Source organism: Hypanus sabinus, chromosome 14, assembly GCF_030144855.1.
Source record: "Hypanus sabinus isolate sHypSab1 chromosome 14, sHypSab1.hap1, whole genome shotgun sequence".
Classification (NCBI taxonomy): Eukaryota; Metazoa; Chordata; class Chondrichthyes; order Myliobatiformes; family Dasyatidae; genus Hypanus; species Hypanus sabinus.
Genome location: NC_082719.1, coordinates 107,571,762 through 107,585,522, shown reverse-complemented (window position 1 = coordinate 107,585,522; position 13,761 = coordinate 107,571,762). Strand labels below are relative to the sequence as shown.

The 13,761-nt window shown below is 43.8% G+C and overlaps 1 protein-coding gene across 1 annotated transcript in view; it reads right to left on the bottom strand.

The window, feature by feature from the left end:
• loxhd1b (lipoxygenase homology PLAT domains 1b) overlaps positions 1-13,761 on the bottom strand; it is a 388,496-nt gene that overhangs the window by 265,562 nt on the left and 109,173 nt on the right. Inside the window, exon 8 of the mRNA XM_059989781.1 lies at positions 4,701-4,815. Coding sequence (XP_059845764.1) covers positions 4,701-4,815 — 115 coding nt within the window. The remainder of the gene's footprint in view (positions 1-4,700; positions 4,816-13,761) is intronic.

Genomic DNA, 13,761 nt, shown 5'->3' with positions numbered 1-13,761 from the left:
TTGCCTTTTGTTGGATTTTTAAAAATTCGTGATCATCCAACTTCCCACTCATTTTTGCTACCTTATATGCCCTTTCCTTGGCTTTTCTGCAGTCTTGAACTTCCTTTGTCAGCTATCATTGCCTACCCTTGCCATCTGAGAACTTCTTCCTGTGTGGGACATATCTATCCTGCGCTTTGTGAAATGTTCTCAGAAACTTCAACCTCCTCTGTTCTGCCATTAATCCTGCCAATATCCTCCTCCAGTCCACTTCTACAAGCTCCTCTCTCATGCCCTTGTATTCCATTGCGATAGTGATGCACGTGACTTATGCTTCTCCCTCTCAAATTGCAAGTGTCATCAGCAAACTTAAATCTGACACTGGAGTACCTTTAAGTTCCTTGGCATTACTATATCAGAGGATCTGTCCTGGCAATGAGTGTATGTGCCATTACAAAGTAGGCTTGACAGTGCTTCTACTTCCTTAAATGTCTGTATAGATTCAACATGACATCTAAAACTTCTATTGATACACCATGGAGAGTATCCTGACTGGCTGCATTATGGCTCGTTATGGAAATACCAATGGACTTGTACAGAAAAGCTTACAAATAGGGGTTGATACAACCCAGTCCATTACAAGCAAAGCCCTCCAGATTATTGAGCAAATTTACAAGGAGTGTCACAAGAAAGCAGCATCAATCGTAAGGACATATCATTCAGACCATGCTCTCTTCTCACTAGTACCATTGGGCAGGAGGACAGGACCTTAGGTCCCACACCACCAGGTTCAGGAAAAGTAATTATCCTATAACCTTCCGGCTCCTGAACCAGCATGGATAACTTCACTCACCACAACACTGAACCAATTCTACAACCTTTCAAAGATTCTACAACTCATGTTCTCAGTTTTATTTATTTACTTTTTATAAATTTATTATTTGCACAATTTGTCTTCTTTTGCACATTGGATGTTTGTCAGTCTTTCTGTGTAGTTTTCCACTATGTTTCTTTACTTTTCTGTAAGTGCCTGTTAGAAAATTAATCTCATGGTTGTATGTAGTTACATACACACACTTTGATAATAAATTTACTTGAACTTGTGATGATAATAAACGCATACCGGTTACAATTCTAACTCCACCATGGACGTTTGGTCCCAAGCCCAGTTAGACACAGTGCCACAGAAACACCAGCAGAAGTACCAAAGACCTCAACCTATTGCGAGCAAGGATCTTCAATGAGTTACACCATGAAAGACGGAATCACTGGCCCAGTCTATGCCCCAGCAGGTGTGACAGGCTTAAGAGGAAGAAGATTTACAACTCTAATTCACAGATCTGGAATATAAAAAACAGATGGTTCATACTAGATGGAAAGGCCAGTGGTTCTGTAACAGCTCATGATAAGAAGGTGTAGAATCTCATGTGTTGTCTTATTTCTCAAATAGCCAACCTTAACATTGAGTTAACGATCCAGTTACAGCTGAAGATACATGATATTCTATCCTTTTTGCTATGGTTTGTCCAACTTAAATTCAATATCCCGTGTTGAAGAACGGTTCTGATCAAGTGGAAACCGCGACAACAGCATAATTAGGATTGGCGAATATCTTCCAGCTCTCACAGGAAAGGCGCGGATGCTCTAGAGAGGAGCAGAGAGAGAGCTTTTTGTGCATTTTGTATGAAGACAGGCGGAGGAAGCTAGGGCTTTAGTCTCTGAAGCAAAGGAGGGTGAGTCAAGTTGACTGATGTGTTATTGACTTGAGTGCTGTCAAGTCATCGTTGACTCGTGGTGACCCTATGGATAGTGTATTTTTCTGTAGGGATTTTGGGGCAAGATAAGTAAGTTGAGGTTGAGGGGGGACTTGATAGAGGTATTTAAAATAATGAGGGGGATAGATAGAGTTGACGTGGATAGGCTTTTTCCATTGAGAGTAGGGAAGATTCAAACAAGAAGACATAATTTGAGAGTTAGGGGGCAAAAGTTTAAGGGTAGCATGAGAGGGAACTTCTTTACTCAGAGAATGGTAGCTGTGTGGAACGAGCTTCCAGTAGAAGTGGTAGAGGCAGGTCAGGTGTTGTCATTTAAAGTAAAATTGGATAGGTATATGGACAGGAAAGGAATGGAGGGTTATGGGCTGAGTGCGGGTCAGTGGGACTAGGTGAGAGTAAGTGTCAGCACGGACTTGAAGGGCCGAGATGGCCTGTTTCTGTTCTGTAATTGTTATATGGTTATATGTGTGTGTGTGTGTGTGTGTGTGTGTGTGTGTGTGTGTGTGTGTGTGTGTGTGTGTGTGTGTGTGTGTGTGTGTGTGTGTGTGTGCATGTGTGTGTGCGTGTATGTGTGTGTTTATCTGTGTCTGTGTGTGTGTCTGTGTCAGTGAGTGTATGTGTGTGACTGCGTGCGTATGTGTGTGTGTGTCTGTGTGCATGTGCGTGTGTGACTGTGTCTGGGTGCGTGTGTGTGTCTGTCTGTTTGTGTGTACGTGTGTGTCTGTGTGTGCATGTGTGTGCGTGTACAGTACTGTGCAAAAGTCTTAGATTTTTTTAATGGTTTCAGATGGTAGGGACTCCTCAGAGCCCTGATCCCAACATTATCGAGGCTGTCTACGATTGCCTGAAGAGAGAGAAGCAAGCTAGACAGCTAGAGTCTCCAGAAGAACTACGGAAAGTTCTCCAAGATGCTTGAAACAACCTACCAATAAATTTTCTTGTAAAACTGCATGATGGTGTACCTAAGAGAAATTATGCAGTTTTAAAGGCAAAGGGTGGTCACACCAAATATTGATTTGATTTAATTTTTTACTGTTTACTGCTATTTATAGTAATTTTTTTATATTTAGAAACTTTTCATTTCATTTCATTATTTTTGAAAACATCTTTGCTTTACAGATTTTTTTTACAAGTGTCTAGGGCTTTTGCACTACTGTATGTTCGTGTGTGTGTGTGTGTGTGTGTGTGGGGGGGGGGTGGGGACTTGGAGGGAGATAAGGTCTGCAGCAATAGACTGTTTCTCATTTCACCTCAAAAGACAAAACATAGCAAAACAGGTCTAGAATTTCATGTATTTTCCTTCAAGCCAACACAAACACATTCAATCACTCCAACCCAGTATCTCTCCCCTTGAACATTATATATGTGTGTGTATACCTCTTCTCTGTGCTGGAGAAATGGACAAAGAGAAATCATTGTCAAACAAAATGTCAAAATACATTCAATATTCCATTATCATTGCATACATTAGTCACATTCGTGTAGACAAAGTACAGGTTTAACACTGTACATTATATTATCATAATCAACTTTATCACACCACTATAAAGTATCATGATTCTAAGTATCGCAACATCATAAGGATTAGGATACTATTACACCATTACCATTATTAGATACTATTTTTGCATTCTGAATGTAGTATCATTCTACCACCTTGGTCCCTGTATAGTGTACAATATATTCAGGAGTTTTCTTTGCCCAGTTACTTTTCATATCTGCATTGTTGTAGAAGAAATTAGAAAGCTAAGAAACAGTGAGTAAGTCAGAACTTTCCTCATTTTGTTCTGGTTAAGTTAGTGTTTACCAGCTGGTTCAGTGAACATTATCACTGACATTTTCAATGGAAGTTTTCACCAGCCTGCCAATCTGAAGCAAATTAGCTATCTGCTTCGGTGAGCCAATAAACCTTCAAATTCATACCACAATTGCATTAAGAACAAAAGATTAAGATAGTAATAAAAATATCTCATCTCATTTAACTTTATTCTAAATATAATGTCATCAGACATCAAGAGCATTTCTTTCCATTTACACCCTAAATATATTAATAACCTCACTCAGTAGACCAAGAGTGGCTTTTATTTCAATCTCAAGTGATAGAATCGTCACAGCAAAGAAGGAAATCATTCATTTCCTGCCAACGCTTTGCCTGGTCAGTGATCTCAGGGCTATTTCCTTACTTTCTCCACACAGACTGGTATTGTTCTGTTTCTCCACACTCACGGCCACCGATACATAAGACAAAGGAGCAGGAGTCGGCCATTCGGCCTGTCGAGTCTGCTCCGCCATTTCATCATGAGCTGATCCAATCTCCCCTTTCGTCCCATTCCCCCGCCTTCTCACCATAACCTTTGATGCCCTGACTACTCAGATACCTATCAATCTCTGCCTTAAATACACCCAATGACTTGCTGCCCGTGGCAACAAATTCCATAGATTCATCATTCTCGGGCTAAAAATGTGAACCATTGATCCCCACACTCTGCCACTGCCCATCTTGGTGTTAACCTGTTCCCGGATTGTTGAACCAGTCACTCATGGAAACAGCTTCTCTTGATTTACCCCTTGGAAACATGTTGAAATCCTGCTAACTTTCCTCCTAATCTTTCTCCAAGCAGGATATTACCAATGGCAAATAAGAGCCAATACTAAAAACAGCATCAATGTGCCTATTTCAGAATCGCTTAGACGTCCCTAATGTATCTTCCTCTACCACCACCCCTGGCAGGATATTCCACACACTTATCGTTCTGTAAAAAAACCTACCGCTGACATCCCCCGTAAACTTTCCTCTGAAAGAATGTGTAAGTTTCGCTCATTCACTAACGATACTTTGCCATGAGGGAATCTGTTTGTCTTGGTGGAGAACACTAAGTAGCTGGCTGAAGCAACCCGCGGCAACCATCACTCGCACCTTGAATTCAGTGAATGCAGCTCACTTACTTGCTGGTCAGATGTACCTTTGGTGTAATTCCAAACTCGCCAAAGAGAGTGACAAATACATTGGCATCGGTTCCAGCTCCCCGGACATCTCCTGTCACAGTCACCACTTCGTAAACTGCAGAGGGAAGGACAAAACCAAGAGCTAAGAAAGCATCAGGAAAACATTGCTCACCAACAGTGTTACAGGTAGAGAGGCTTATAAAGAAAGCTTTTGGCACAGCTTACAACTCAAAGCTTCATAACTCAGTGTACTGAGTACAGGAGATGCGATGTTATGTTGAAGTTGTATAGGGCATTGGTGAGGCCAAATTTGGAGGATTGTGTGCAGTTCCAATCACCTACCTACAGGAAAGATGTCAATAAGATGTGAAAATTTACAAGGATGCTGATGAGACTTGAGGACCAGAGTCACAGAGAAAGATTGAATAGGTTCAGGCTTTATTCTCTGGAGCGCAGAAGAATGATGGGAGATTTGATAGAGGTGTACAAATTATGAGGGGGTAGATAGAGTAGGATGAACAACCAGTGTGCAAAACACAAAAAAACTGTGCAAGTACAGAAAGAGAAAATCATAATAATAAATAAACAAGCAATAACTATCAAGAATATGAGTTGCTAAGTCCTTGAAAATGAGTCCACGGGTTGTGGAACAGGTTTTGTTTTGGGGTGAATGAACTTATCCACACTGGTTCAGAAGCCGAATGATTGAGGGGTAATAACTGTTCCTGAACCTGGTGGTGTGGGACCTGAGGCTCCTGTACCTCCTTCCTGATGGTTGAGGGGTAATAACTGTTCCTGAACCTGGTGGTGTGAGTCCTGGGGCTCCTGTACCTTCTTCCTGATGGCAGACATAACATAAAGATTTTTACTCCTCTTTTATGTGAAGGATGTAAGAAATAAAGTCAATTCAAATCGGTGAGACGAGAGCATATTCTGGATAGTGGAGGCCCTTAATGATGGGTGCTGCTTTCCCGTGACAGCACTCCATGTAGACGTGCTCAGTGGTGGGGAGGGCTTTACCCATGATGGATTGGGCTGTATCGAATACTGTTTGCAGGTTTTTCCATTCAAAGGCATTGGTGTTCCCATACCAGCCAGTCAATACACTCTCCACCTCAAATCTATAGAAGTTTGTCAGATGTCATGCTGGATCACAAACTTCAAAGACTGTAGAACTGCCATGCCTTTTTTGGACCACAGCTTTTCATATAGTTTGTCAATGATTTAGATAATGAAATTGATGGCTTTGTGGGAAAGTTTGCAGATGATATGAAGATAGGTGGGGGGCTAGATAGTGCTGAGGAAGCAATGTGATTGCAGCAGGACTTCAACAAATCGGAAGTATGGGCAAAAAATGGCAGATGGAATACAGTGTTGGGAAATGTATGATAATGCATTTTGGTAAAAGGAACAATTGTGCAGACTGTTATCTAAACAGGGAGATGGTTCAAACATCAGAGATGCAGAAGGACTTTGAAGTCCTCATGCAAGACTCCCAGAAGATTAATTTACAGGTTGAGTCTGTGGTAAAGAAGGCAAATGCAATGTTGGCATTTATTTCAAGGCGAATAGAATATAAAAGCAAGGAGATAATGCTGATGGCTTATAAGACACTAGTTAGGCCGCACAGAGTATTGTCAACAGTTTTGGTCCCCATATCTCAGAAAGGGTATGTTGTCATTGGAAAGAGTTCAGAGGAGGTTCAGGAGGATGATTCCGGGGAAGAAGGGGTTAACATGTGAGGGTGTTTGGCAGTTTTGGACCTGTACTCACTGGAATTTAGAAAAATGCATGGGGATTTCATTGAATCCTATCGAACATTGAAAGAATTAGATAAGGTGGATGTGGAGGGACATTTCCTAGGGTGGTGGCATAACATCAAAATTGATAGGCAACCCTTTAGGACAGAGAAAAGGAAGAATTCTTTTAGCCTGCGAATATTAAATCTGTGGAATATCAGCCGTTACGGTCTGGTTTGGTGTAACACCCTCTCACAATGTACAAAAGCTACAGTGAACAGTCAGGTCAACAGAAAAGGTCATTGTCTGCAGTCTCCTGTCACTGTAGGACTTGTATGTCCAGGACAAAGAAGTGGGTAGGAAAATCATTGTGGACACTACCCACCCTGCAAACTATCTTTCAAAAAAGCTCCCATCTGCAAAGCGCTACAGGACTATTAAAACAATAACTTCACACAGTTTTCAAAGTTTATTCCCCCTGGCAGTTAATCTGATCAATTATTCCAGCTCGGCACCCCAACCCCCTCTACCCACTACCTCAGTCACTGTAAAAATACTTTAAACCACTCTTTATATTGTAAATACATGCTGGTATTTAAGTACACATGCAAGAATACTTTTTCCACTGAGGTTGAGTGAGACTATAACTCGAGGTCACAGATTAAGGGTGAAATGTTTAAGGGAAATTGAAAGGGAACTTCTTCACTCAGGGTGTGGTGACAGTGTGGAACAAGCTGCCAGTGGAGCAGTTGATCCAGGTTCGATTGCAACATTTAAGAGAAACTTAGATAGCTACATGGATGGAACAATGGAAGGCTATGGTCTGGGTGCAGGTCGACAAGACTAGGCAGACTGATAGTTTGGCATGGACTAGATGGGCCAAGGAGCCTGTATCTATATTACCATCTTTTATAATAGAGCTTTGATTCAGATTCAGTTTATTGTCATTTAAAAACCACAAATGCAATGCAGTTTAAAAATGAGACAACGTTCCTCCAGAATGATATCACAAAAACACATGACAAAACAGACTACACCAGAAAATCCACATAATGCTTCGCAATCCCCAATCCAGAGTCCAGAGAGGCTGCTGCGTATTATTATCGCGCTACCATCTTAGCGCGTTCCCCAGAAAGGAGCTCCAATCCCACCAGACAAGCAAGACCAAAAACTAAAGCTACAAGACCTGCACAAAACCACATATTTACAATGTATAGTTACAACAGTGCAAACAATAGCATAATTGATTAAAAAAACAGACCATGGGCACAGTAAAAATAGTCCAAAGATGTTAAAAGACTATAAATTTGAAAGAAATCACCACATAATTTCCACAAGTCCCCAGGGTCCCAATAGACTCGTCATCCCACGCCGGCGGCAGAAGGGAATACCCCCACTATGGACTTCCACGGTGCTGCCCGACTCAGCCTCACAGACGCAGCACACAATGAAAGCTCCATTGAACCCAGCCTCGCAGACACAGCACACACCGAAAGTGACCTAACCGCAGCAGACTCCGAGTCCGTCGAACCTCCGAGCCTCCGAACATCCCCTCTGGCACAGCTTCTCCGAGCACCATCCTCTGCCGAGCGTATTAAGACGGCCCCGCCAAAGGCCATCAGCAACGCGACCCCGAGGACTGGGGGCCTGTTCTTCCCAGCAGAGTCCCGGACCTCACAGCAGCAGCAGCAATGAAGAAGGTTTTCCTGGAGATTTTCAGATGTTCCTCCGTGCTCCCACATCCGTTTTTCATCTGATTATGATTGCGCACAGCACCCCATTTCACAAATAACAGATAATCAGCTCTGGAGTAGCTGCTGCAAGCTGCGTTGCGCCGCCATCTTGGATTTCCTCTTGGATCTTGGCCAATAGAGCTTTGAGCAATCAGGACATTGGAAGTTTGGAGAGGGTGGAACTTCAATCAGTCCACTGCCCAAGGATAAAAGGCAGGAATGGGTGGTGGTTGCGTAATACAACTTTGACCAGCGGCCAGTTGGTGTCTGGGATAGATTAGTAAGAGCAAATCAGAGGAAGGAAGGGGCAGGAGCAGTGGCCATCGTCTGAGTGGACCAAGTTAGAGTGGTGATCTTAAGGCTTTGGCTCTTCGAGGCGTCAGTCAGAGGGAGTGAAGGAGAGGAAAGCTCAAGTTTTTTGCTTCGATGCTTTATATCTGCTCAGCCAGGACAGGCCAGGGAGCAAATGCTCCTCTTGTGGAACGTGGGAAGGAAGATCTCCAGTGTCCCTGATGACTACAACTGCAAGAAGCGTATCCAACTGCAGCTTCTGCATTCTCCAACATTCTGCGTTAAAGAGTTGGAGCTGGAACTGGATAAACCCCGGATCATTTGGAAGGCTGAGGGGGTGATAGATAGGACATAGAGAGAGGTGGTTATAGCCAAAGTGCAGGACACAGGAAATCGGGTGACAGTCAGGAAGAGGAAAGGGGCTAAGAAGCCAGTGCAGAGTACCCCTGTGACCATCCCCCTCAACACCAGGTTGATCACTTTGGATACTGTTTTGGAGGATTACCTAAGAAAGGAAAATCACAGTGGTTGGGTCTCTGGCACTAAGGCTGAATCTGTGACTCAGAAGAGAGGAGAAGAGATGTGCTGTGGTGATAGGGGATTTGTTAGTCAGGAGAACGGACAGGGCGTTCTGTGGGCAAGAATGAGATTCCTGGATGGTATGTTGCCTTCTGAGTGCCAGAGTCCGGAATATCTGTGATCAAGTCCTCATCATTCTTCAGTGGGAGGGTGAACAGCCAGAGGCTCTGATCCATGTAGGTACCAATGACGTGGGCAGGACAGTGACAAGGTTCCAGAAAGGAAGTTCAGGGAGTTCGGTGCTAAGATAAAAGACCACCAGGGTTGTGATCTCAGGATGTGCCACATGCTCGTGAGGCCAGAGGTAGGAAGATTATACAGTTTAATACGTGGCTAAGGATTTGGTGTAGGAGGGAGGGCATAAGATTTTTGGATCCTTGGTCTCCCTTCCAGGAGAGGTGGGACCCATACAGAAGGGACGGTTTGTACCTGAACTGGAGGGGGACTAATATCCTAGCGGGGAGGTTTGTTAATGCTGCAGGTGGGGTTTAAACTAGAGTTGCACGGGGATGGGAACCAGAGTGCCAGAACAGTTAGTGGAGAGGTTGTGGAGGCTGATGTTGGTAAGACCTCAGATAAAGTCAGGAATCAAAAGATTGAGCATGGTGTGACTACTGTCCTCAGCTGGGTGTATTTCAATGCAAGAAGTATCGTAGGAAAGGCGATTAATAGTGCTGAAAATGAGGGAGCTGATTTACAAACAGAGGCAATGTGTAGTGAGGAGAGGCTGTAGAGGGCAAAATTGTAGTCAACAAGTTGAGTTTCATTGTAAAAGGCAGACAAAATTGAAAGGGTGAGTGAAGAACTGAAGGTGTTGTATCTGAATGTGCACAGTATACAGAATACGGTAGATGAACTTGCCGCACAGTTGCAGATTGGTAGGTGTGACGTTGTAGGTATCACTGTATCATGGCTGAAAGATTACAGCTGGGAGCTTAACGTTCAAGGATACACAAAATATCAAAAAGATAGACAGGAAGGCAAAGGAGTGGGGTGGGCGTTGCTCTGTTGGTAAAAAAAAATGAAATCATAGCATTAGAAACGGGTGACATAGGATCAGAAGGTTTTGAATCACTATGGACAGAGTTAAGGAAATGCATGGGTAAAAAGATCCTAATGGGTGCTATATACAGACCCATAAACAATAGTAAGGATGTGGCCTACAATTAACAATAGGAGACAGAAAATGCATGCCAAAAGGGCAATGTTACAATAGTTATGGGGGACTTCAATGTGCAAGTAGATTGGGAAAACCAAGTTGGTGCTAGATTACAGGAGAGAGAGTTCCTAGAGTGTCTACAAGATGGCTTTTTAAAGCAGCTCATGGTTGAGCCAATTAGAGGATCAGCGATTCTGGATTGGGTGTTGTGCAGTGAGCCAGAATTGATTAGCAAGCTTAAGGGAAAAGAACCCTCAGGGGTAAGTGACCATAATATGAGCAAATTCACTCTGAAATTTGAGAAGGAGAAACTAAAGTCAGACATATCAGTATTACAGTGAAGTAAAGGAAATTACAAAGGTAACAGAGAAGAGTTGGCCAGATTTGATTCGGAAAGAACACTGGCAGTGATGACGGCAGAGCAGCAATGGCTGGAAATTCTGGAAGCAACTCAGAAGGCACAGGACATCTACATCCCAGAGAGGGAGCAGTATCGAAGGCACATGATATATACATCCCAGAGAGGGAGCAGTATCGAAGGCACAGGATATCTACATCCCAGAGAGGGAGCAGTATCGAAGGCACATGATATATACATCCCAGAGAGGGAGCAGTATCGAAGGCACAGGATATCTACATCCCAGAGAGGGAGCAGTATCGAAGGCACATGATATCTACATCCCAGAGAGGGAGCAGTATCGAAGGCACAGGATATCTACATCCCAGAGAGAGAGCAGTATTCAGAAGGAAAGGTGATGCAACTGTGGTGAACAGGACAAGTCAAAGCCAACATAAAAGCCAAAGCAAACACGAGGAAATCTGCAGATGCTGGAAATTCAAGCAACACACACAAAATGCTGGTGGAACACAGCAGGCCAGGCAGCATCTATAAGGAGAAGCACTGTTGATGTTTCGGGCCGAGACCCGTTGTCAAGACTAACTGAAAGGAAAGATCATAAGAGATTTGAAAGTAGAAGGGGGAGGGGAAAATACAAAATGATAGGAGAAGACCGCAGGGGGTGGAGTGAAGCTGAGAGACAGAAAGGTGATTGGCGAAAGTGATACAGAGCTGGAGAAGGGAAAGGATCATGGGACAGGAGGCCTAGGGAAAAAGAAAGGGGGAGGGGAGCACCAGAGGGAGATGGAGAACAGGCAGAGTGATGGGCAGAAAGAGAGAAAAAAAAGGATGGGGGTGAAAAACTAAATATATCAGGGATGGGGTAAGAAGGAGAGGAGGGGCATTAACAGAAGTTAGAGAAGTCAATGTTCATGCCATCAGGTTGGAGGCTACCCAGCCGGTATATAAAGTGTTGTTCCTCCAACCTGAGTGTGGCTTCATCTTGACAGTAGAGGAGGCCATGGATAGAATATTAGAATGAGACTGGGACGTGAAATTAAAATGTGTGGCCACTGAGAAATCCTGCTTTCTCTGGCGGACAGAGCGTAGGTGTTCAGTGAAATGGTCTCCCAGTCTGCTCCAGGTCTCACTAATATTTAAAAGGCCACACCGGGAGCACCGGACACAGTATACCACACCAGCCGACTCACAGGTGAAGTGTTGCCTCACCTGGAAGGACTGTCTGGGGCCCTGAATGGTGATGAGGCAGGAAGTGTAAGGGCAGGTGTAGCACTTGTTTCGCTTACAAGGATAATTGCCAGGAGGGAGATCGGTGGGAAGGAATGAGGGGGATGAACGAATGGACAAGGGAGTCGCATAGGGAGCGATCCCTGCAGAAAGCAGAAAGATGGGGGGAGGGAAAGATGTGCTTGGTAGTGGGATCCCATTGGAGGTGGCAGAAGTTACGGAGAATTATACGTTGGACTCGGAAGCTGGTGGGGTGGTAGGTGAGGACAAGGGGAACCCTATCCCAAGTGGGGTGGTGGATGGATGGGGTGAGGGCAGATGTGCAGGAAATAGGAGAGATGAAATAGGAAAGCCAAAGAGAGGGCATATAATAGAGCAAAAATTGGTAGGAAGTTAGAGGATTGGAAAGCTTTTACACACCAACAGAATGCAACTAAAAAAGTCATTAAGAAGATAAAGATGGAATACATAAGCTAGCTAATAATATTAAAGAGGATATGAAAAGATTCTTCAGATGTATAAAGTATAAAAGAGAGGCAAGAGTGGATATCATAAAAACATAGAAAACTTACAGCACAATGCAGGCTCTTCAGCCCACAATGCTGTTTTGAACATATACTCACTTTAGAAATTACTGAGGGTTACCCATAGCCCTCTATTTTTCTAAGCTCCATGTACCTATCCAGGAATCTCTTTAAGGACCCTATTGCATCCACCTCCACCACCATCACCGGCAGCCCATTCCACACACTCACCACTCTCTATGAGTAAAAAATTTACCTGACATCTCCTTCTACTTCCAAGCACCTTAAACCTGTGCCCTCTTGTGTCATCCATTTCAGCCCTGTGAAAATGCCTCTGTATATCCACACAATCAATGCCTCTCATAATCTTAAACACCTCTATCAAGTCACCTCTCATCTTCTGTCGCTCCAAGGAAGAAAGGTCAAGTTCACTCAACCTATTCTCATAAGGCATGCTCCCCAATCCAGACAACATCCTTGTAAATCTCCTCTGCACCCTTTCTATGGTTTCCACATCATTCCTGTAGTAAGGCGACCAGAACTGAGCACAGTACTCCAAGTGGGGTTTGATCAGGGTCCTATATAGCTGCCAAACTACCTCTCAGCTCCTAAACACAATCCTTCAATTGATGAAGGCCAATGCACCGTATGCCCTCTTAACCACAGAGTCAACCTGCGCAGCAGCTTTGAATGTCTTGTGGACTCGAACCCCAGGATCCCTCTGATCCTCCACACTGCCAAGAGTCTTACCATTAATGCTATTTACTGCCTTCATATTTGACCTACCAAAATGAACCACTTCACACTAATCTGGGTTGAACTGCATCTGGCACTTTTCAGCCCAGTTTTGCATCCTATCAATGTCCTGCTATAACCTCTGACAGCCCTCCACACTATCCACAACACCCCCAACCTTTATGCATTAGCAAGTTTACTAACTCATCCGTCCACTTCCTCATCCAGGTCATTTATACAAATCACAAAGAGTAGGGGTCCCAGAACAGATTCCTGAGGCATATCACTGGTCACTGACCTCCATGCAGAATATGACCCGTCTACAACCACTCTTTGCCTTCTGTGGGAAGCCAGTTCTGGATCCACAAAGCAATATCCCCTAGGATCCCATGCCTCCTTACTTTCTCAATAAGCCTTGCATGGGGTACCTTATCAAATGCCTTGCTGAAATCCATATACACTACATCTACTGCTCTTCCTTCATCAATGTGTTTCGTCACATCCTCAGAAAATTCAATCAGGCTGGTAAGGCACGACCTGCCTTTGACAAAGCCATGCTGACTACTCCTAATCATATTATACCTCTCCAACTATTCAGAAACCCTGTTCTCAGGATCTTCTCCATCAACTTACCAACCAATGAAGTAAGACTAACAGGTCTATAATTTCCTGGGCTATCTCTATTCCCTTTCTTGAATAAGGGAACAACATCTGCA